The following is a 24,432-nucleotide window of genomic DNA, read 5'->3' as shown; positions in this document are numbered from 1 at the left end:
AGGATTTTCTTTTGCTTAAAACACGTATCTTTCCAAATAGAAAAAAGCAGGGTAAAACGAAGATTTTACTCATACGTGAAAATTTGTTTTTTATTTCTCAATTTAATTACATTTAGGATTGCAATGAAAATTTTGTTATATTATGATAGTCATTTAATCATATAAGATATCATTAATTTTTATTTAATTATTTAATTAATTCTAGTTAGCTTCTAGTAATAAGTTACTTCTATAGATTACTTCCATAGGATTTTTCTTTCTTCAAAAAAGCTTTTCGACGAATAAACTCACTCGGTTGACATATCGTAGCTATGCCAACGACCTTTCATGTCCTATCCTTATAAATATTTAAATATATACGTATATAAATATATCTGTACAAAAAGAAACTTGAGCATTCTAATACTTGTAGAACAATAATAAGAGACTACCTTTAATAAGATAGATTGATATGACGAAAATATACATAAATAATATTCTAAAAAATATATTATGATTATATAAGACAATTATTCTTGCAAAAAGTGTCTTTCTAGAACATTATATTGTATATATATATATATATATATATATATATATATATATATATATGTATTTCAATTTATCTTATCTTTCTCAAAATTCTTTTAATGTGGATTGCATTTAGCTCAAAATAATTAATAAATATGTTTATATTTATACATTTTAAAAGCATTACGGAAGAGAGAACGATTATGCATACACTTATATACGCATATTTTTATGACATTTTTAACATTTGAATGACCGCATCGGTAATTGTGACTTAATGTTTTACTTTGAAAATCTTGTTTTTCTAATATTGATACATTTTTAATTAAAAAATTTAATTACAAAAAGCAATTATTCGACATCACTACATAAAGGATTAAGAAATGTCAGTATTTGTAGTTATTCATGTATACTCTCAGGACTAAAGTTGAATCGATTCATGAAATAATCATGACAAAAGTAATCATGACAGTCGAAATAATCATGACAAAATCGTATATTCCATAATTCAAATCGCTTATTCAAAACAAAACATTTGGGTAATTGATAGTGTTAAAGCTCATGTGAAATTAAGGACTATTTCAAATATCAATTAATATCATAATAATGCCGATGAGAAATCGATGCAAATAAAATTTAGCAATAATTATATAGAAACTTCTTTTCAATTGTCAATAAGTTACAAATTCTAAATTAATGTCAAGGTAAAAAAATAGAAGCCTCTGCAGAATCTAACTAATAAAACTCAAAAGATATTTCGAAAAATGTATTGCAAATAAAAGAAGTGCACTAAGGATAAAGATTAACTCCAAGGCCAGTAGAGCATACCACCGATCCGCAAAGTTTGATTTTACACTAAAAAAGGAAAGTAAACCTCGATCGAGCGCGCGATCGGCGTAAATCGCTGCACTGCAACGATAACACGGATGATCGCTTCTGCTTTACGCCACATTGCCTAATACGAGCCTTGAACGATATATATATTGCGAAATATCCTATATGTCTAGGAAGCGGCGCGTCTTTGACGCGTTCAAACACTCATTCTCTTGCGCCTCCTTGCTCAAAGTCACGATAATCGGTTATTTTTATACGGAGACCTTCCTATGGAATCCTTTGATAATTTTAAGTTTAATTACAGTTATCCCTTTGATGAAAGGAAATAAAAAGATAAGTACTGTTATTCCATAAACACATTCCTATTTATCACAGCCTTGTGATAAGTGAGGGAAATGGAAAGAAAAAGAATGATAAATCAAGAGCATAAGAGAATAATATAAAAAAAATAAAATTGAAACAATTTTATTTCTACTTGTTATTTTATTTCTACTTTACTTTATTTTTATTACTACTCTTACAATTTTATCTCTACTTATTATCTTGTTTACTTTATTTAAATGATTATGAAAGAAAATGACATAGTGCCAAATATTTTAACAAACCTTGCATATTAATCTAAATATTTTTAAATATTGTAGCAAATAAAAAAGTTTGTAATTTCATTAATATTAATTTATGAAAAAAATAACAAATCGTTCTTAATATTCCTCTTGCTTTTGCCCAACAAAAAATTATTGAAATCCTCGTTTTTCAGTATACCTGAGTAAATAGCTTGTTGTAGCCAGAATTGTGTTGATTGTACCCGATCATCGCCGGGATTCACCACCATGGACGCCAGAGTTGTTCTTCTGATAGTGCTTAATTCGCCTTCGCTCCAATTTGGAGCCGAAATTTATCGGGCCAATTCTCTAAGCTCTCACTTAGCCCACGCTACCGCATGGCTATTCTCATCAAAATTTGTCTCTATTGCACTGATATTTTTCTCGCCGCTACGCCATGTTGAATGGCGCAGTGGCACAAAGTTTCGGAGCTTCCCTCAGACACGTCGTATCTTAAGCTTTTTTCGCTTTCGTTTACAAGCCATCCAAATACTTAATCTTGAATCTTAATCTACTTGTAAAAGATCGTTATCATCATCCCATGATGACAAATTATGTTTCACGTTCATAACGAGCAATAAATTCAATTTGAAATATTCACTTTTCTAATAGCCCTCTGCAAGACAAAGTGTAAATGGACTATCAAAAATTGTCTAAAAGATATAATAAAAAAAATAAAAAACGCAAACATAAATAAATTACAATGGACGAACGCAGACGTAATTTAATGATAATCGAGTATCAAAAAGTATCAAAATTCGTTATAGTTTACATATACATGTAAGTATTATATTTTGTGTGTGTGTGTGTGTGTGTGTGTGTGTGTGTGTGCATATAATTGATCAAAAATATCTTTAATTTGATAATTTTAGATTAATTAATCTTTTGAAAATGGAATCTTTTTAAAAAAGAAATTTAAAGATCTTATTTTCTAAGAGTTTTCGGGAAGGACTGAATTTTGGCTTCGAGTAAAAGAGAAAATTTTAAAATTTAAATTTTAAATAAATAATCTGATTATGCAATTCTAGAAAGTTTTTAGAAAGTTTTGGGATCTGTTTTTTGTGGTTGAACTACTAATATTGAACACTTTTGGAATTTAAAGTGAGATACATGTTTAATATTTGGCAAAAGCGAGAAAGAGAATTCTAGTGTAATCTAGTTCAGAAACAAAAAACAAATGTTTGGTTATGTTTAAATGTGACCTAAAATTGTCGAATTTCAAACAAATAATAACTTTAATGAAAGATCTAATACCATAGGATGATAATCAAAATTTCAGTCAGTTTAAAAATTAGTATGAACTGTTTGCGTGACAAAGGTAAGTTTCAAATAAAGCAAAACTGAAAATTTAATGTTAATTTGCAATTTAAAATTCCCTAAAATCAAGTTTTGAACAATAATCAATTATCTTCTTGAGAAGTTCCGTCTTTATTGGATTCTTCACCGTTCTAAATTTATTATTGTTGACCTCAAATAAAGCATCAAATTATTCAATAGATTAAGTTTTATAAAAATCAAAGGCAGCTTATAAAATAAAAGGAAGTGACTCCAAATGGGGTCGCCCGTCCACAAAGGGTTAAAGTCTTTCTGAAAAAATTTTTTTTATAAATAAAACGTAGTTTATGACTTTTAAAATATTTAATATAAAGACTTGCAAAAGTTTTATAATTTGTAATTTATATATAAATAAATATGTATAAAAAATTTTCTTAAATAATTGTTCTTTAAAAAAATATTAAAATTTACTTTGAAAGTCGCTTTCTAGATAAAAGCTAGCATTTAAATTTAGCACAGTATTGACTTCCAGGTATTATATATTGCAACGTGTTGTCATATAAAAATGTATCGTACAATACTCTAAAATTAGGCAAGAAAGAACAAAATCGAACCATTGTCTAAATCTACCCTTATTCTGCAATTGATCTGGCTAAATTTATTTGTGAAGAAAACTTGGAAGAATTACGAAGAAGTTAATGCCACTCCCTAAAATTGTCTGCCCCATATCGTCAAAAATATACACAGCGAAATATCAATAAATTACATAGCAACGAGATATGAGACAGAAGATAAAAATATCTCGTGTATTAAGGTAATGATAATGAATAATGGATTGTATCACTCATTTGTATTTATACTCGTAGCAGGATATTTTAGAAGTTTAGAAGTTTTATATTCTTAATATTATTTTTTTTATAAATTGTAATTATTATTAACGGAGTTTATGAATATAAATTATACCACTTTGTACCAAAAGGCTATATGAATTCATAGAGTCATTATCTAATTAGTACACAATATTTAAACAATATTTTAAAAATATTTATTTCATATTTTTATATATTAAATAAATATTAAAAAAAAATTTTTTTTTAATATTGTGTGGTGATTGGATAATATTATTGACTCTAAATAATTTTCATACAGATATTGATAAAATTATAATAAAGTTTAACTAAAGTAATGTCACGTTAATAAGTTGGCTTCTGCTTGAGTAATCACTAAAAATGCATTTAATATGACTTCAATCTATCATTTCTAACGGAGTCTATAATTCAAATGATATAAAATCTTCACTACTTTGTGCACGCAATCAGCGTCTGTTCCATTAAAATATTCATGATAATTGTAATTAATTGGAAATTTTGTTAATTGTAATTCGAGAATTTTATTAGATTTATGTTTTATCAATCAAATATCGTGACGGAATTCTATATATCGGATCTCATATATGTCAATTAAAATGAATTATTTAACGCAATTGCAATAACGCTCGATTTTTATCATAGAAAATATCGAAGACACTAATATTATGCTGTAAAAATGAGAAAGTAATATAGATATTTCCAATTATCTAGAATTTAAAAAAAAATGTGCTCTACTTTATCTTTTCCTATTTTTAAAAAAGAATTTTAATAAAAAATCAATTTTATAAAAGATTTAATACACACTGCAATTCTAATGTCTAATGAATGTAACTTAAGATCATTTTATTCGTTACAAAAATAAATCATTAATAATTAAAGGGAATTATCTCCATTCGTGAGAATTTATAATTCTAATTTAATTTGTGAGTAAATTGTGGGATTTGGTAATAATCGTTGTGCGAGTAAAAAAACAAATTTTTTTATTGCACGCGCTGTTATCTTCTTCAAATTGGCTCAGATTCAAAATGGTATTGTTCTATTTTGTCTGACTCAATTGCAAATAATAAAGTTTAACGACGAACGAAATTTTTCAATTAATCATCTATAATATAATTATGTATAATATAACTGAAATCTCAAGATAGGTGAGATTGGAGATCGTTTTCAATTATATTTATATAAATTGACTTTTTCGATGGAATTTAGAATTTTCAAAGACGGATTATTAGAAAATCTTAATCAAATAGACAAGAAATTAATTGATATTTTTACGTATAATTAAACAAAGGCTTTTGGAGCAAATAATTTTAAAATCTAGCATTCTCTTTCAAATAACCACTCAACTTATGTTCTCTTTCATAAAAATCCTTAACTGCAATATATTGTAATGCACTTTCTATAAATATTTACATATCTCTAAAAGAATCAATTTGAATGTTATACATCTCATAAAGTTGTTGTTTTGTTATAAATAGAATGAATTTCTTTCAAACGGACCAAAGCAATTAAATTTAGTACAAAAGTTTTTAAGAAAACTTTGTTTTACGTTATAAAATTCTGTTAAAATAAATGTGTAATTAAAATTGTCCTACTTTTTACAGCTATCGTACAAAGTGCAACAAGATGCATTAGAGAATTAGGAATTTAATTTACTGCTGATAATTTTTCTATTACTACTATTTTCAAAATGAAACTTACTTATTTTTTAAACACCTTTGCCGCACCTTTAAAAAAATAACAATGCTAACGTATAATTGCAATAAAAATATAAAAATTGAATTAGAGATGCAAAGTAACCTTTTATAAGAAAATTAAACATCGAGCGTTGTTCATCACGCAATTCCCCGATCAACTCATCTATCTAGATAATTAATTAATTAATTTCATAGAAACAACTTCATAAATAACTTTGTTATTAACTTTATCAGTCGTAATCAAAAGTACAATTCGAAGAAACATGAAATTGACTCTTGAATTATCAATTTCATTTCTAGATAATCGATACTGTTGACCCTCTTAGAAATCTGTGCCTTTGAATTTGTTGCTCGGTTTAAATTTCGATATATATACCCGAAAATGATATATTAATAAACAATAATAAGAGAGAGAGAGAGAGAGAGAGAGAGAGTTGCTCAATATTTTTTAAAATTACAAAAAGATTCAATTAGTAAAAGGCAAGAAAAAAATAAGAAAAAAAAATCTGTATTTCGTCTGGAAATATATAACATAAATTTACAATATTTTTATCAGTAACGGAAGATTTTTTAATTTATGCACGAAACATTTTTATACTAATTTTTTCGCATGTTCTATTTAAAAACTTCATTCGTTTCTTTTTATAAATTTCGGTAAAATAAATAAAACGAGTGACATCATTACATGTGGGTGGCATTTGTAACATTTGCTAGCTTAATTTTTAGCATTTTTCTAAATTTTTAACTATAAAACTTTTCCTTTCTCTTTTCAATAACACTGTGCCAGATTAAATCAAATCTAGTTTCTTTAGCAGATCAATAAGCCATCTTTCTCTGAGCCATTATTCCCTTTTATTAAAACCCCACGAAAATATAATTCTCAAAGAGAGTTCTCACAAGAACGAAGTGGTATCCATATTATGTAATGGATAAAGTCCAGTTTACAAATCAAAATTGTTCATTGTAAAACTCGTGCTTAAGTCGCTAAACTGATGATACACCACAGCACCGTGGCGCTTGAAAGCAGGTCAACGACATCATGCAACCTCGAGTGCAGTTACCACATTCCAATTCGCTGGTCGATCGACAAATATCCAATCGGCCTTGTCAATTTTCACCTGCGGACGTCTGCGTTCGTCCTGCTAATTCTTATCCTATCGTTTACACCGTACCCTTTACGAACCTTCTCCCACATAAAAACTCTAGCACCAAACAAATCACGTTTTCTCATCTTGACAACCCTTCTTTGTTCTCGACATGAAGGAGCACCTTATTTCAAAAATATTAAAAATATTTGTGCACCACGCGTATCCGCTTCTTTCCAATCGATCACTCCGGTTTCACTAATTGTAAGTATCAAATATCTAAAACAAATTCTATTATTAAGAATTTCAAGAATCTTCTCAATTACGATTAAAAAATAATCACCCTCTAAACGGGCCCGGTTTACATCGCGCTTATTCGCGGCACGCTATCTTTCACCTTCGCAAGCTTTCACTGCTGCAAGTCTTCACGGTAACGGTAGATGTGGTAAACTGTGAGAGCGATAGTCGGAGGTGCTGCACGGACTGGCTCTACATGGTCTTTGCGACCGTGTGCGCCTTGTGGCTGGGTCGCCGTTTCTCTGGCAATGCCATTTTGTGACTCGTCCGTATGCGGGCGCCACTGAGGATGATCGGACGACACCCCCGTTACTATATCGATCCGAGGGGTGCTCCGTTCTCAGCTCCGCTCCGCTCCGCTGCGTCCTCCTCCGCAAACCACCCGGAGCGCGACCCGCACGACAACGCCAGGCCACTGCACCCTGACGGTAACGTGTCCTACCAGTTGTACATGCATACAGTGTTGTTCAAGAATAACTAACTGATTGTGGAGGGTTGAATCGCCGAACTCACACACACAATCGCGGATACAAGAACAATTGTTTCTTGTTTCTTACATCGCACATATTAAATAAATATATAGATATAAATATAAAAAGAAAAAATAAGAATGTAAAAACATTCCCATTTTTCTAATTATATTTATATTTATTTTTACTAATATGATCTTTTTGATATAGCCAACTAGTTAATTTATTAGAGATATGGTAAGTTACTAGAAATATGATTAATGTAGCTAATCATAGTATAAATCAACTGTTGTATTTTTTAAATTAATGTGGTTAGATAATACGGAAAATTTTAAGTTTTCCTATTTGTAAAACTGTAAAAAATTATACATATTATTTATATTTGGTGTGGAAATAAATCTTGTGCACTGATAGTAATATGCGATGAATAAGACATTTCTCTTATCAAGCTTGATTTTAATATATCACTCAATTGGTTGGATTTTAATATATCACTCTTTTAATTATCGTTAGTATTACACGTTGGAATGAAACAATGTTGATTTCTTTTCAAAACCAATCCATTTTTATTCACCACATGATCGTATAAGTGTCCCATATGTTATAAACAGGGGGAATTGCAGATAAAAAGAATATTATTCTTATCTCAAGCAATATCGATCTATGACATATTCTTTGTATCACATATAGTATATCCGTCTATTGTATTACTGTTCGACGAATCAGTACTTACATAGTTTTCTGATTGCAAGCAATGATAAATTTTTTATAGACATTGTTGCTCCTATAATTCAAACGAAGAATTATGTGTATATCGCAACATTTTCATTGATAATTACTTTCGCTTCCCATAAATATTTTACACGAGTATCATTAGCATATATAACAAAAAATTTAGCTAAGTAACTTTGCATATTCTTTGATAATAGCAATAAAAATAAAATGCATCAAATAAAAATAATAATATTAAAAATAGTTTGTAAAGAATTAAGCTATTTTCTGCAGTCGATTTCATCCGACACACACACACACATACTGCAAATCTAGGTCATTTATGTAGGTCACGCAGGGTGCGTGCGCGTGCCGCCCCCTTCGCTTTTAGTCTGCTGGGACCTTCGGTTTTATAGTCAACTCTGAAGGTTACTGCAGATGTACTTTATACTTCTTTTTTCTTATATTTCGCTATTTTTATCGTTTAAAGTCACCGTTTCTGATCTTGGAATTTATATCTCTTTCATTTATATAATTTTGATAAATTTAAAATTTCTGTAGTCCTGTTTCTTTAAAAGAATTCAAAATCGTTCAATTATTTCAAGAAAGAGTAAAAAATCCGAGACACCCTGTAGATATATGTCGAGTAATAGCTTCGATCTCGAAATCATAGTTCATAAATAAATGATCGGTGAACTACGAGCGTGACGGCAGCTCCTTTCATCGCGGTCACGTGGCATAAAAATAAAATTTAAGAGCATTGTGCTTGCAAAGATAGAAAGCGCATGCTCGCGAACCAATTAGCACACGCTTTCACAAACATTTATCTATAATATGAATTTACAAATAAATAGCTTTAATAGGAATACAATATTATGATTGTTAAATAAAGTATCTTTCATATACTATCGATAGTATCAATCTATTTCTACTTTGTTTCTTACAATATCATCATCTTTATCAGTAAGTATTTATTAACATATTAAATATTTTGATTCTAATAATCTCTTAAAATGTAAGACATTTACTGCAAAAGGATTTGTCACAATTGCGATAATTTTCAGAGATTGAAAGACACAGTTGTTATTTCAGTAAAAATTTTTGACATTATTTTAATAAATCACTTTGCCTCAAAAATAGATCCTTTGTCTCAAAAATAGTGATATACAAATAACTTTGTTAACTCATAATAATTATGAATTATTATAGAAGTGTTTGATTTACCCTTCTTCTTCCGAAAGGCTTGTAATGCTCCCGTCTCGTTGGGCGCCGTAAATGTGCCATCTTGAAAGATCCAAGTTGGTGTATAGAAAATCTAGGTGAACTAAAGATATTGCGATGCTCGTTGTTACCGAGGAAAAGAAGGTATCTGTCACGCGCGTCCCCAGTCGACTGGAGCAGTTTTCGTCAGCTTCGCGAGTCCGTCAACTTCCGACACGAGATCCGAGTTCTGGTTCGGAGCCGCATTTATCACGACCTACCGTTTGTCTTCATTTAATTTGTTCGACACAAATACACGGCACAAACACATCCATTCCATGTAGAACAGAAATGCATCGAAACAAGACCATCCATCGATTTAGCACTTGATCAAAGAAATAAAGTTATCACTTTTCGCAATAATTATATAAAAAAACAAATGACAGTTTTTTTTACAAAGAGTCTAGTTAAAGACGTTCGTAGTTAGAATTGTTTACTGGATTATGCAAAAATTTTCTTTGTATATGTATAGTATACATTTAACTTTATAATAATAGTTAGCTTTCTTTTTTGTCTGTATTGACATTTATAATATAGTGTAATTCTCAATCCAAATTTATGATGCTATTTGCTGAATAAATTCCAGGTTTATCAAATTTTTTTTATTTTGCATTAAACGCCAATTTTGATTTTTTAAAATATCTTTGTTTTCAAACTTTTCGCTTTGAGACAAACCAGCCGATCGTCTAATAAAGTTGTCTAATAATATTATACAAATGATGTAACTATTTGACATTTACATATATTTGATATTTTACTGAGTAATGTTACACTTTTGAGAAAATAGGTGATGTTTAATACTACACTATGCCTTCTCGAAAATTGGAAACTATTCCTTTAGAATCGTCCGATCTTTGGATCGATGCCGACAAGTTAGTGTAACAGTCTCTGACATCCTCTCTCTTCAAGAGTGGGTATATCAGATATATAAATCTTTAGCCCTGACCTTGATTCATCAGAATCAATTTTTAGCGTAAAAAATAAAACGAAATTAAGACAATAATAAATTTTGCATCTATTTAAGAAAAATTGCATTTTGAATTACATAAATCAAAATTCTTACCTTTAATTTTGTAATGCAGAATGTAAAATTAAATTAAATTAAAACATTGATAATCATGTGTTCCAAATTAGCTACATTTAACTACGTAGAGATTTTGTTAAATTTGAAGATTATATTGCTAAATAAAGATTTGTTAAAAATATGATTTCATATTAAATATATATAAATTGAATATATATAAATTGAATTTATATTGATAAATTAAATATATCAGTTTTTAATAATTCTTAGAAATACAAAAATCTGGATGTTAAATCATGGTAATCCAATAAGCAATTTTGAGAAATCTCAATCAACGCGGTGATTAATCACTGTATTCTGTACACTTGCGCAAAGTCCTCGATCAATCTGTCTGTCAATGAACTACTTTTTAATCATGCGCGACATGTGAAATTTCACTCCACTATGTTAACATCAAATCAATCACTTTGTTATCCAGTTGCACCGGTACAAATGTCATATGTTCATTTCCCACAGGGCTCTAAAATTTCCATTGGGATAACATACCCGAGTAACCCGAGTAATCACATCGACGGAAAACCGGCTTACAATTTTCAAAAAGCGTATTTTTTTTTCCTGAGTTTTTTCCGATCTATCGACTAATGATTTTTAGGATCCGATGCGAGACAAGCTCGGTATGGATCTGCTTGTAATACTGGTGAGTCGAGGAGCTTTTAGAACGCATCGCGACCTCCTCCGCTATAAATAAAACGGCCGCCACACCGAAAATCTCTGCCAGCGAGACGGGTAACGTCGATTCGTCGTAATTTTCCTTATAGAACTTCACAAAATTTTCCGGCTGACGAGAGTTAGCCGAAATAAATTGTGTCGCTAGCTTGTTCTACTGAACGTATTGATTTGCATGCCAAGAAACATCCTTGATGTCTTCTCTATGTATGTTTTGAATTTTTTCGCCACACCCATGTCTCATCATCCACGTCAAATACAATAATATAAATATTAAGATTTTTGTGACTCTTCATGATTTATTTTTTTATTCTAGATGGTCTTTTTTGCTTTAAATTTTGGAGATTTTTAGCAAATCTAATTTTAACAGTTTATTTCAGAGTTTCATAATTATTTTTGTGCTATTAAAATTGTTTCCTAGAAGTGTTTTGGATATTCTATTGCCAGTTGGCTCGTCAATAGTAAATTTATATGAATTTGTACAGAATTTTATAAATAAGATAAATGTATGAATTTTTGAATGTATATTTGAAGATACTTATTTTAAAAAATAAAGTTTTATAATTTCAAGACAAATTTCTTTTCTCTATATTCTAAAATTGCAACTTCTTTCTAGATAGCAGACACACGTCATTTATATTTTTATTATTTTGTTTTTATCATTTATTTAAGAAGAGATTATCTTATTACACTGAAGACAAATTATAAATATATTCAATAAATATGAATAAGCAGAAAATTAACAATAATTAAATGAGAAACTTACTTTTAAATTGTAATATCAATAAAATGAAGCATTACAGTGCAAGATCAGAATATTATAATATTATATCATAATGAAGTGAAATGACGTCTTCAATAAAACTGTAATCATTGGTTTTTATAACACTCATCATTCTCATTTTTTGTCACTTTACATTATTAGTATCTACGAACATGCTTATGTATTTGATGTCAGAATGGCGTGTGTTTACTAATTGGATTATTAAAGAATGAGCAATTAAAAAAGTAATACTGAAAAAATGATATCAATAATACAAAAATTTCGTTGAATATTCAGCCTTGACTATGTAGTACAAAAAAAAATTCCTCACAAATTGACGTAAATATTCTATATTGAAAGAAAAGCAAAATAAAAAACAGTTTTATTGAAAAATGATACTTATTTTAAATATTTTATTAGTTATTGTTTAGCTTTTATCATTGCTTGTATTATCATTTTTTCCAAAAAATGCAATAAATTGAAAATTTTTACTTTCTTATATAAATTTTCTATATAGATTATATTTCATAATTAATTAGAAAGATTACATGAAATTAATCAAGATTTCTTTTCTGTAGATAAACTTTCTATATTTTCTGTCTTTCTTCTTTTCCTTTCATAATCAAATGCTTAATTATGTTTAAATTTTATTTTAAGTAAAAAAAATGTAATTAAATGTGCTTAATCAATACATGATTCTCACGATAAGTTCGAGATGACGTTATCTTGATCTTATCATGACACTTATGTGTTACTTGCGGAAGAAGCTAACAGAAAATTCAAGAATAAATAGAAGATAATGAAGTTTTTCAAAGATCTTAAAATATTATCTCTGTGAGGTAACCAAATAATATTCGAGATAACTACAGTAGATGTATGCTGTGCCAACAGCTACAATAGTATACTCTGTTTAACCAGACTTTCAGTACTAACGAAGAGATGTACTATCTGCTGTTTTATCGACAGATGTTGATACAGTTCTCGTCTGAAAACATGTTGTACATTCTTGTCAGATGTCTGTACCATATAACTTTACAGTTTACATCGATTTCAAATTATTTACATTAGTTGTAAAAACACTAAAGATAACATCCTATTTTTAATAAATATCTCATCGTTGTTTATAAGTAAATATCTTTTAATTAGCTAACTTCAAAACATTTATTTATCAATAATTTTTTAAAGCAATTTTTTTAATTATTCTCAAAATAAAAAAAAATCACTGAAAATTACAAAATACATTTATATTTATATATAAATATAACATAAGTTTTCTGGAGGATGATCGAGATGTTTTGGAATGATCAAAAAAGATAAGAAGCGATTGCTTTTTATACCATGTAACTTTACGAGGTCATTTCTCTCGCAGCGGCAGAAAATATATTCGTCATCAATATTATAAACCCGACTCTCCCAAACACAATTAAAAACTCTTCCATTCCTTAAAATCTTATGATTAATAAGATATTAACTCCTTTTAAACCACAAACAAATCATCAAAGTTTTTTCTAGAATTGCTTTTTAAATCTTTTCATAGAGAGACTGTTTCTGCATTGTGTTTAAATAATGGACGCTGTCGTCAAGCAGAACGTCTCTCTTTAGGAAGAATCGATGTCACGCTAAATATATAGAGAGCCGAAAATCTTTGCTTAACAGCCGGGTGAACGACGTGCGCCTCTCTTAAGCGCTGTTATACTTATTTCCCGTTTTAATTATTCAGCGTTCCGGCATTTCCGCTGGTATTTTCGTTGCCGTACAGCCGGACCAGCCGCATCATATGCATACATTAATAAGTGAGGCGTCGTGTATTATAAGATAAGATTTTTACTAGTAATTCAGCTCTCGTACTACGCGAGCGTAATGAAATTGTGAAAGAGATAGATCGTTCTTAATATAAAATATATAATAAACATAAATATATCGCATTCATTAATAACGATACACTTTAAAAAACAAAGTTCTTCTGAAAATGAGTTTGAAAATTTTAAGTCATGAAAAGATTGTAAATTTTGGTGTAAAAAAAAAGTAATTATAGAGAAATAATATGTCCTTTTAAACATATTTCTTTATTTTTATATTTCTTCTTTTTTTCTGCAAATAACTACAAAATTTACAAGTATTATTAGTAAGTAGCAAAATAAGCGATATAATGAATATGTATAAAAAACCTTCCATGAAAATTGAGATTTATTGATTTTATTTTGGCGATTTTACGTTCGCGAATTCAAAATAGCAATTTAAATTATACTGTTGTTAGTAGCAAACGAGTGATATAATATATGAATAAAGAAAAAAACTTTCTGCTAAAATTGAAAATTTTTTTTATTGATTTTATATTTGTCGATGTTCGCGAGTTTAAGACGAAAGACTATAACTAACAAGCTCGTTCATCTTTACTGCGTATATTATTCGGTCGCGTTGTTAGCGCGCACCTGCACCTGCTTTGCTTCTCTTTCACGGTTGTATCATCGCTGCTGTCGCTTCCGGAAATATAGGCCGTTTTGACACGTTGCTCAAGGCAGATTTAGAATTCTGTCTGGCCCTACGAGAGAAGAGAGAGAGAGAGAGAGAGAGAGAGGGAGAGAGAGAGAGAAGAGAGAACGCGCTTCGCTCGTGCTATGACCGGACTCTTTTTAGTTTTTCCAGGACGGCACACGAGATCAGGTATCTCGCGCGCTTTCGTGACACTCGCAGCTGCAGCAACATGCGCACGAGAAAAAGGTCGAGCCGCAAATTGTTCTCTATTGCGGCAAATTAACGGATCGTTATCGAAAATTATTCCTTATCCAATTGCGTGCTTCTGAGGACCGTTAATATGCGAGTAACTCTAAGTTTTCTAAATCAGGAAAAACATCTAACGTCGTATTTGTCTGCTATTTGAATCTTTCATTAAATAAATTGTAGAAATATGAGGATATGTCGTCGCGTTGATAGAAAAGTGACTGTGTTTGAAAAATTAAATCACAAACTAGAGTTGTCAGAACGTGACATTTCTTCGCATTTAAGATCTTACTTACAACTTTGGTAACCGTTCGTAACAACTGAAGTACGCATGTATATTTTGTGTATACACCGTAATATTTATAGCTTCATCTTTTCCGGTTACTATAAACGATGCAGGCCAAGAAGCGGCGAGCAAACTCGTCCTGATGGTGCACACGAGTGCATAAGGTGCTAAATTCGCCGTAGGGCGGCAGATGGCGGACACCTGAGCACCCTCTGCCGAAAGTTTCGGCAGGGTGCCGATAAGATCGGGAGAATCTTCACAGTATATCATGGTTGCGAGCCCAACCACGCGGTTATTACTTTACTTGTGGCCGAGTCAAAGGATACGCCGCGCGTAAAGAGGCGAATTAGACGCGCCTCAATGTGCGACGGCCTTGAACCAACGGCGAAGACGGCGACACAGATAGTCATGAAGGCGAATTAGATTCAATCGAACGATTAAGGATAACCGACAACTACTTGAGGACTCGGTTACCTCGAAGATAGTGTAACTCGAGTCGGCAATACCCGACGAAATTGTAATCGGAAATGCGATCAGAACTCGATTATTGTTTTCAGTTTAATTTCACGGATGGTGAAATTAAAGATGATCGCTGATCCCTATCCGCAAGAAGATCAAGAATGTATCCTGATTCAAATGAAATGGGCATAAGAACGGGCATAAATGAATGCATGATTATATTGCATTGTGACATTCATCTAGGAAGTATTTCATTTCCATTCCATATTTCAGCTATTATTAAGCTAAAAGGGAAATATTTGAAAAGCTAGAAAATTATTTTACATATTCTAAATGTATTTGGGTAAACACCAAATAGATTTGCAAGTATAAATAAATGTGTAAGTTCCATATATTCACACATGTATTCAACGCATGTATTCAAATAGAAAGAGCAAATTATGTGTACTTGTGTATGTCTGATTACCTAATTCTTCTTAAATAATTCATGGTTTCTTCGAATAAATTTATAGCGTAGATCAAAAGATAATATTCCAATTTTCCTCCCTGCTTACAATTCCCACAGTCTTTAGATTTCTCGTAGTTTTTTCTTGCTATAATACCAGATGAATAATCATTCTCCAAATATCCATAACATATTATCACGAACACGGAAACGATAGGAATCATTTATTCGTGATCACAGATCTGGCGCCGAGGAATAGCGCGTCGCGAGAAGCTATATACGGATAATTTTCTTTCCTCGATAAAGATCCAATTTATGGGTCACCGTTATACCGTCGATGCGTATGGAGCTGTGGTTTCGGCGTGGCATTGCCGTGGATAATGTGACTTGTGGACTCGTGAGAGGTGGGAGTCGACCCGATAATTACACTGGTCGTTGCTCTAGGCGGTTGCATACCGGCCTGTTAAAAACGACGTGTGCACGTTCTTAGAAATAAACGTGTCCTGCATTTAACGATCGTGCTCTCTCTTGTGCTCGTAATCATAATTCGTACACCAAGCACACGTATCTCCAATGACACACGATTTCGTAGAGATTTGAGCAAGCGCACTTCCACAAGTTACTAAAAATCGCTAAATTTTCGAGAATCTTTCGTATAACCACGATCTTTGGAAAAGTGAAAATAAAGTACATTACTTGTACAAATTTTTCTATATATTTGGGGAAAGTAAAATAACGTAATAAAATTGAATTGATTCTTCAATTTCTTTTTAGATAGACGAAATGATATTCACATATTTAATTTTAATATCATGCATTTTGAATTTAACAGATATGGCTAAGGCACGGCTAAAAAATGAGAATCAAGAGACAGATTGAGGCGCGTCATACGTTTTACGTGCCGCATTTACGTGCCCAGTCGGCACACCCGCTACACCAATACGTAGGTTTCATTTGTGCGTGCACGAGAGATACATACGAGTGTACATATAGTAGAATACCGTCCAGCTTTCTCTTTTTATAGCCCTCTAAGCATCGACTCCACCTCCGTGTGAGCTTCACAAAAGCGAAGTCGTGAACTGTTGTTACACGAACACACTGACTGCACGCGTGGGTGTACACGCACTAATGCGACGCACACACGAATGCTTACAAGGTACAACCTCTGCTAGGATATTCGGAGACATAAGTCTCTAAAAGATTTGCCTGAATGTACCACAACAACTGAATCTAAAAATATCAAATATCTTTATAGAAATTTTATACTAGCCAATTTATTACTAAAGGATGATAATTAATTATTTATTTAGAATACTAAAGCATTGAATAATGACGTTGAAATAAATAATTAATTACTGTCTTTTAATATTAAATTGGACAGTGTTTCTGTAAAGGTAAATAATTATTCTTTAAGATTAATTCCATTACTTTCTTCGATGCAAAAATAATAAGATTAATAGATTATAGAATTATGACTTATTTTGCGCTATAACTAAAATATTTCTAAATGCAAGCGTCCAAAATTACACGTTTGTAAAAATTAATAATTAAGACTTTTGAATTATTTCAAAAATTCGTAATGTAATACTTTGAAAATTTATTTTGTGTATCTCTCACGAAAAGAATCTCTTTCGTATCTCATTAACTCATATGTAGACTCTAATCGCTATCGAAATTCTCCTCAACTGGAATACAAACTTACTCCCAAGTTATAGTACTTCGCTCAAATGGAACTAGCTGATAAGCAGCAACTACTTGAAACTAGTTTTGACAGTGTGATGAAGCAACATTCCGGTCAAGTTTAAATGCTCACTAATCAAATTTTATTATCAAAAAGTAATTCTTTAACTATAAGAACTCGAGACAAAATAATAATTTTGAATATCGTATATATCAAAAAGATTCGCACTGAAAATCACATTTGTTTCCTATGTAATATACATCAGAATGAAAATATGGTATCTTACATTAAAGAACGAAATGGTTGATAATGGCAACGTTCACGTCGTTTCCTTTCAATTTCTTGGGATCTGCAAAGTGACGTGCCAATGTGCCGGATAATAACGTTATTATCGACACGATGAAGCTAAAAGCGACGTAAGAAATCGCTTCAGAGAATCTTGGGTACTCGAAATCCGTTCGATATCCATTACTGTAAGTGGCACGAGTACTCGGACACGCGCGCAGTACAAATTACTTCAGCAATCGCTCCGGGTGTTTATAGTCATTGGCACGTAAGTGCCATACACGTGCTCGATCCACTACGCGTACGTGTAAGCACGTGTACGTATATGACAAATGCGTATAATACATGTACGTGCGGCAGTTGCCGTTAGTACTCGCAAGTTGCGCAAGCGAAAACTTCGACTGTAATGCCTTCCAGTTTTCCTCTCTACCTCCTGAACGTTTCACTTCGCGATATTCTTTATCAGAATTAGAAATTGCCTTCGCCGTTAGAAAGTCTGATAAAACATTACGTATTTGTTGTTCCAGATTATACCATTCATCAAGCTTTCCATTTAAGTTACATAAAAACATTCATCTCGGTAAAGAGATAGTATTGTATTAATTGGATATATTTTAATTATCAGCATACCTCAATACGCTCCATTGTGGATGTCAATATGACGTAGAAAAAATAGAAACAAAGTAAATAAATATTAGTACTGATAATATTGCTTGCTCATTTATGACGTTATTATGATAACGTCTGTATTATTTATTCTGTTCTACTGACGTTTATGCATTATGTGAGTAAAGATTATTTTCTCGGAATGTATATAAGTTCAAGTACGTAAAGTTCAAATGCGTGATAAGAAATCTTTACTGAGAGATAAATTTATGCATTTATATTTTATTGCAAATGTAACTATTTCAATATTATTTTATTTCTTCTACATTTTTCAATGATGTAATTAATGTCATAAGGTATAAAAAAATTTTATCTTTTTTGCTTATTAATCATAAATATTAAATAATTGTTTAAAATTTTTGTGTTAAAATCTTTTCCTTGAGCATAAATCCTTGAGTTTAAATTTATCTTTAAGAATTTTGATTACTCTTTTATGTACATTAATTGTGCGACTATATCATTTCCTTTGTTCATCTCATCGATCGATCGTAAATTTCATATAAATATCTGCAATATGTGTGCAAATATATGAATCAAGCTTTAATAATTTAATCGAATGTCGCGTCCGCCTTTTGCGCACAAACGAATCTTGCTTGTCTGGTCGCCGTCATTATGCGCAACCTAATTACCGGCCAATGATTTCATGGAACGCCATTCGAAATCCAATTGACGAGATGCCCGCGCGATTGGCGATTCACCGACGAATTAAACGTCCGCGTTGCCGATCGTCAGGCATTTACATATTTAATGCCAAGGACTTGCTGTGAATTATATCCGAAATGTGGCCAACGCCTACGGGTACGCGGTTTTACATATTTTCTTGTAAAGTTCAATTCAATAAGTGTACAACTAAACAGACAGTATCTTTCCATTAAAAGACTGTACGATTTAAAACTAAATACTTAAATATATTTGACCTAATGTATATGTAAATATAAAAATAATTTAATGATTAGAATTCAATTTGGAATTTTAATACTAAGGTATGCTTCTTTATATTGTATAAATATAGAAATTTACTGCTACTATAGATTGCAGAATCGCAAGTAATAAAATCATTATAACTGAATAGAAAACCATGAAAACATATTCAATTATCTGAGACTTATCGAAAGTATTATCGCAGAAATATGTACATGCTCTGGCACTAGTAATAACGATGGCAAAGTCATCCTATCGTCAGGAATATATGACGAGGCGTTTTATCAATTCTATTTACTGACGAGCGTGTCAATCGATCCGTCTGACAATGCGGCTCGTGGTCTATCGTTTGTCAACAGAGTTGTCTCGCCACCATGAAACTCGACAGCTTCATCGGTCAGCGTGTGAAATTCGGCTACATTTATTTTCGGCGACTACTCATTGCTGCTTATTGCGTGAGACGTTTGCGAATAATCAGAAGCGTTTCAATAACAATTTTACTTCTGTATGCTTTTGTTTCGAATTTAAAAAAATAAGATTTTTATGTGACCCTTTTTCTTCAAAATTTTAACTAAGGAAAAAGCAATTCTCTTTAAATTCGTAAAAAAAAATTGTTGTTATAATACTGTATGATAATATATTCTGCATCCTTACAGATACAGAATACGATCGTTAATAAGTTACGAATCTGTAGGTGAGCACATCATTATGTACATTTCTTCCCGTTTATGAATCAATTTTTTATTTCTACATAATAAATACCTAATATAATTAGAGAACAATTATTTTATCAATAATATTATATATATTAATTCTTGAATTTATTAATTTAAAAATTAATATTTAGATTTCTAAGTAGTGATTGGTATCAAAAGACAATAGACTTGTTGTCAAAAGACATGTATATTTATGGTCACTTTTAATGCACGATTAATAAGACATCATTCTTAGACTAGCTAAAAAAGATTTAAAATCATCCAATATTAGTTTGATATAATCTTTCTGAGATAAAATGCCGCTAAATGATATCGTTTGTCGCACGTGAAATTAGTCAGCTCTCTATATTAGTCAGTTACATATAACCAAAGTCTATGTAACCGAAACTTCCCAGACAACACATGTTCTAAAATTGGGACATTAGAACAACTTAAAAAAAACCGTTTAAAAGACATCGAAAAAAAATAGTAATAAGAGTATTTAAAAAATTAGTATTTGGAACATTCTTTGATTACTACGTTGACGTTTTAGGATTATGTATAATTTACAATATTTTATGAAATATTAAAATTTGATAAAATAGTATTGATATAATATTATAGCAACATTTTGTGTTAGGAATAAAAATGATATTAAGCATTAAAGACGTGGAGTCTTAGATCATGTACATATTTGTCTTACTTTGCAATCATTAAAACGACACAAAATGACATCATGTAAATGTGACATATCGGTGTCATTTTTTGGTTTCCTCTTTTCTGTCTAAATCAGGATCTGATTTAGGATGTTTTAATTAGATCATATGATGATCAAAATTTGCCGTCATTTTTACGTTAGTTTATTATTTGGGAAATACAAGTATTGTTCCAAAATAATTGCAGCAACCTTACTTGTAGTATGATAAGTCTTTTTAAATGTTTTTGAGGTTTCCACAGTATTAAAATTGTTTTTCCAAAAAAAAAAAAATACAAATGGAATGAAATATATCACTTGCAAAAAAACAAACTACTCTGTTACAAAAGCTGTTTAAAAAGATATATAGTATCACATTCCAAATAAAAGTATCTAAACATTTGAAGATCAAAAATGCTGGTACTCTAAGTATGTTAATTTTTTAATTAATAAATTTTATCATAATATTTGAAATAATTATAAAGAATTCCATCATTTTATACTAAAAATTAAAAATATTTAATTTTTCTGAAGAAAAAATATCCAGATTAAAATGAGTCACTTTCGATATGCTTCGTAAATTATAATATTGTTATAATAACATGAAATTACATTATACTGTATTGGTTATTCATATTGAACAAGCTTACTGAATCATTTGGAAATATAAAGCTATATTAGGCTGTGTCACAAAGGTAACATCGACACGACGATTGGTCGCCTACGCGCGATATAACATCGAGATAGATAATAATTTAAATCCGTTGAATTGTGTACAGACAATACAGAGCATGTGTAAGTGCGTTGCAGAGGATTAAGTACGCGGCAGTATTTAATGATCATTTTAGAGAAAGCTTTAAACGAAACACAGCGTTGTTACCATCGGTAGCGCGATGGTACATCTCATCGAAATTATCGTAAATTATCCGTTATGTGCATTTAGATTTGTAAGCGAGCGTTACTCTCTCATGCCTGAACATGAGAAAGTGTGTGCCGCAAGAAGAAATTGCGTGTCATTCACTCGTTTACCAAGAATTAACGCAGCAAGAAGACTAAATATAATTGTGTTAAAAAAATTCTTTTGCAGGAAAGTCTTAAAGAGATTATTCTCTCAATTTCTAAAAAAATGCGCACCGACGGGCCCCATCGGGCCTTTTTTTCTAAAAAAGTCTAATTCCTAGTTTAATCTAAAATACTTTATTTTCAATTTTTTTTTAGTATCAAATTATTAAAAAATATTTTTTCTGAAAAATCATTATTGGAATATATTCAGCCGTTGTATTACGATTAGATTACATGAATGATTTTCGCGATTGCAAACATTTTAATAATGAATTATAATTTTTATGCTATTATCTTGTTCGCAAGGTTGCGTGCCAAAACTCACGTTATGCACGTCGTTTCTCGCACGAGTGTTTCCGTGTAAAACATTTTTACAGCAAGCCTTGGATGTGTGTGTGTGTGTGTGTGTGTGTGTGTGTGTGTGTGTGTGTGTGTGTGTGTGTGTGTGTGTGTGTGTGTGTGTGTGTGCGTGTTGTATGTTGTGTATGAGTCGAAGTGAGAAACGTAGCGGATAACGAAGAAAAGGTACATCGCTTAAAGAGTCCAGTCATCTCCCAAGAGCTGACCTTGATCTTGAGAGTGAGTGGTGCAGTGAGGGTCAGAAGTAAAGACGGTAGTTAAGGCGCGTTTCGCCACCTCAAGATTTTCAACGCCCATGAATCAAATTCTCGAGAAACTTCGACTGCATATTAATAATACTTATAACATATTTTAATCCATTTATTTTCTGATTTTGCCCTTTGTTTTTTAATTTAAACAAAAGTCGAATTTGAAATAATGAAATATTTCTGTTTATCGTAATAAAAATGCTTTTTTTGTATTTTAGAACAAAATCTACTATAATTCTTATTGGTGAAGAATTTTTTTTCTTCTTTCATTCCGAATGAATCATATCTTCCAATTTTACTAGTGTTTTGTATTATAATCACTATAGTTATATCATAATTTTAGCTACTCATTTTATCCGTCATGCACGTGTAAGTTTCGTCAAGGTTTTATGAATCTTTATTAACCAGTTTTTCGTATAATCTCTTCGAAAAATCAATAAAAAAAATTTTTTTATAAGATAATATTAATACATAATTTACACATGCTAATATAAGAACAATATACATTACTATATTAAACATTACTAATAATTTATTTTATAATTTAAATATGATATAACATAATAAATAAAATAATGCTCATAAAATAATTTAATAATAGAACAATTTTTGTTGTAATTTATAACCTTCTAATATATCAATGTCATATTTTTTAAAATTTCATCATTGAAGAATGAATAAAAAAGAATATTACTCTCGCAATAAAGATTAATATTTTTCTTATCAATTTACTATCGAAATAATCCGTTGAAGTCACAAGCGCACCTTAATTCAGGCGTCGTCGTAAAGACAGGGGAGATGTCCGTGGGTCTTTTTGGCGGTGTTGCGGGGGCCTGAACGGCGGGCCGTTGGGCCTGCAGTGTCGGTGCACACTGGTCTTAGCGCAGACGTAGCGTTTTCGCTCTTCTCTCTCGCGGTACGCCGCGGTATAATGGCAACGTGTTTTCGTCTAATGTACTTTTTGTGATGTCCTTGATGGAGGAGTCTGCGAATGCAGAACTACAGGGCAGGCCCGGTGGGGCCCGTCGGTGCGCGCGGAGTGCCGTGGGGCACAGGAGAGGGTACTTCGGGAAGACGAGAGGTAAAGAGGGGGACGCGACAAGAGGGCCCGGCAGCACCTCAACCCACCTCAACTTCGGGCCTAGTCAAGGTCAGTGTGGCAGGACCATCGCGTCCCTCTCTTCTTTCTTCTTCTCCCGTCACCTCGTCTGCTTTCTTTTTTTCTTGTTCGCGAGTTCAACTCTCTCCCTCTTTCTCTCTCTCTCTCTCTCTCTCTCTCTCTCTCTCTCTTTCTCGCCCACTCGATTTCCTTGCCCCCCTTTGACAGGGTCCGTACCGCATTATCGCGTCATACCGTGCTAGGACCCACGCCCTATCCCGTGCCGTCGCAAGTGCTTTTTTTTCTTTTTTTTTTCTTTCTTGCACGGATTCAACTTACGATCCTGCGAAATCCCAATTAGTGGAGATACCCGTGTGATAGAATGACGGCGAATAGCGGGTTATCAACGGACACGTGATAATTCGCACGGCAGATTGAATCGCGATTGACGTATAACGGTCGCGAAAGTTTCGAGAAGTCGCGCGAAAAATCTACATAATTTGTCGCGGTATCACCGCTCGACATCAAGCTCGGCGAATTGTCGTGCGTGCAAGAAAATATCGTTACTCCTATACACGACATTGTATAGTATACTTTGCAGCTAGTAACATTGCATTTCTCTTGAATATTTTTTATCCGCTACAATTGGCATAATCATATGTAGGAAATATGATCAATCAAATAGCACCA

General features: G+C 31.5%; 2 protein-coding genes across 22 annotated transcripts in view; one reads left to right on the top strand and one right to left on the bottom strand.

Annotated features, from left to right (window-relative positions):
- Ca-beta (Calcium channel protein beta subunit) overlaps window positions 1-24,432 on the bottom strand; it is a 96,689-nt gene that overhangs the window by 23,032 nt on the left and 49,225 nt on the right. For 2 of the 21 annotated variants that reach the window (XM_087406586.1, XM_087406593.1), the window contains exons 1-2: window positions 6,968-7,469; window positions 2,107-2,562 (exon numbers count right to left, since the gene is read on the bottom strand). The exons of 13 other annotated variants lie outside the window; for them this stretch is intronic. In XM_087406586.1, coding sequence (XP_087262712.1) covers window positions 2,107-2,157 — 51 coding nt within the window. In that variant the 5' untranslated portion in view covers window positions 2,158-2,562; window positions 6,968-7,469. Of the gene's footprint in view, window positions 1-2,106; window positions 2,563-6,956; window positions 7,470-9,571; window positions 9,856-24,432 lie in introns of those variants that run through there. 6 more of the 21 variants (XM_087406588.1, XM_011064986.2, XM_087406591.1 and 3 more) reach the window with 6 other exon arrangements.
- LOC105151322 (uncharacterized) overlaps window positions 14,123-24,432 on the top strand; it is a 31,264-nt gene continuing 20,954 nt past the window's right edge. The window contains exon 1 of the mRNA XM_087406594.1: window positions 14,123-23,793. Coding sequence (XP_087262720.1) covers window positions 23,610-23,793 — 184 coding nt within the window. The 5' untranslated portion in view covers window positions 14,123-23,609. The remainder of the gene's footprint in view (window positions 23,794-24,432) is intronic.

The sequence above is a fragment of the Acromyrmex echinatior genome, chromosome 5 (genome assembly GCF_024713525.1).
Source record: "Acromyrmex echinatior isolate Ae372 chromosome 5, ASM2471352v2, whole genome shotgun sequence".
Classification (NCBI taxonomy): domain Eukaryota; kingdom Metazoa; phylum Arthropoda; class Insecta; order Hymenoptera; family Formicidae; genus Acromyrmex; species Acromyrmex echinatior.
The sequence above is the reverse complement of the archived record's forward strand: the minus strand, read 5'-3'. Positions and strand labels throughout refer to the sequence as shown.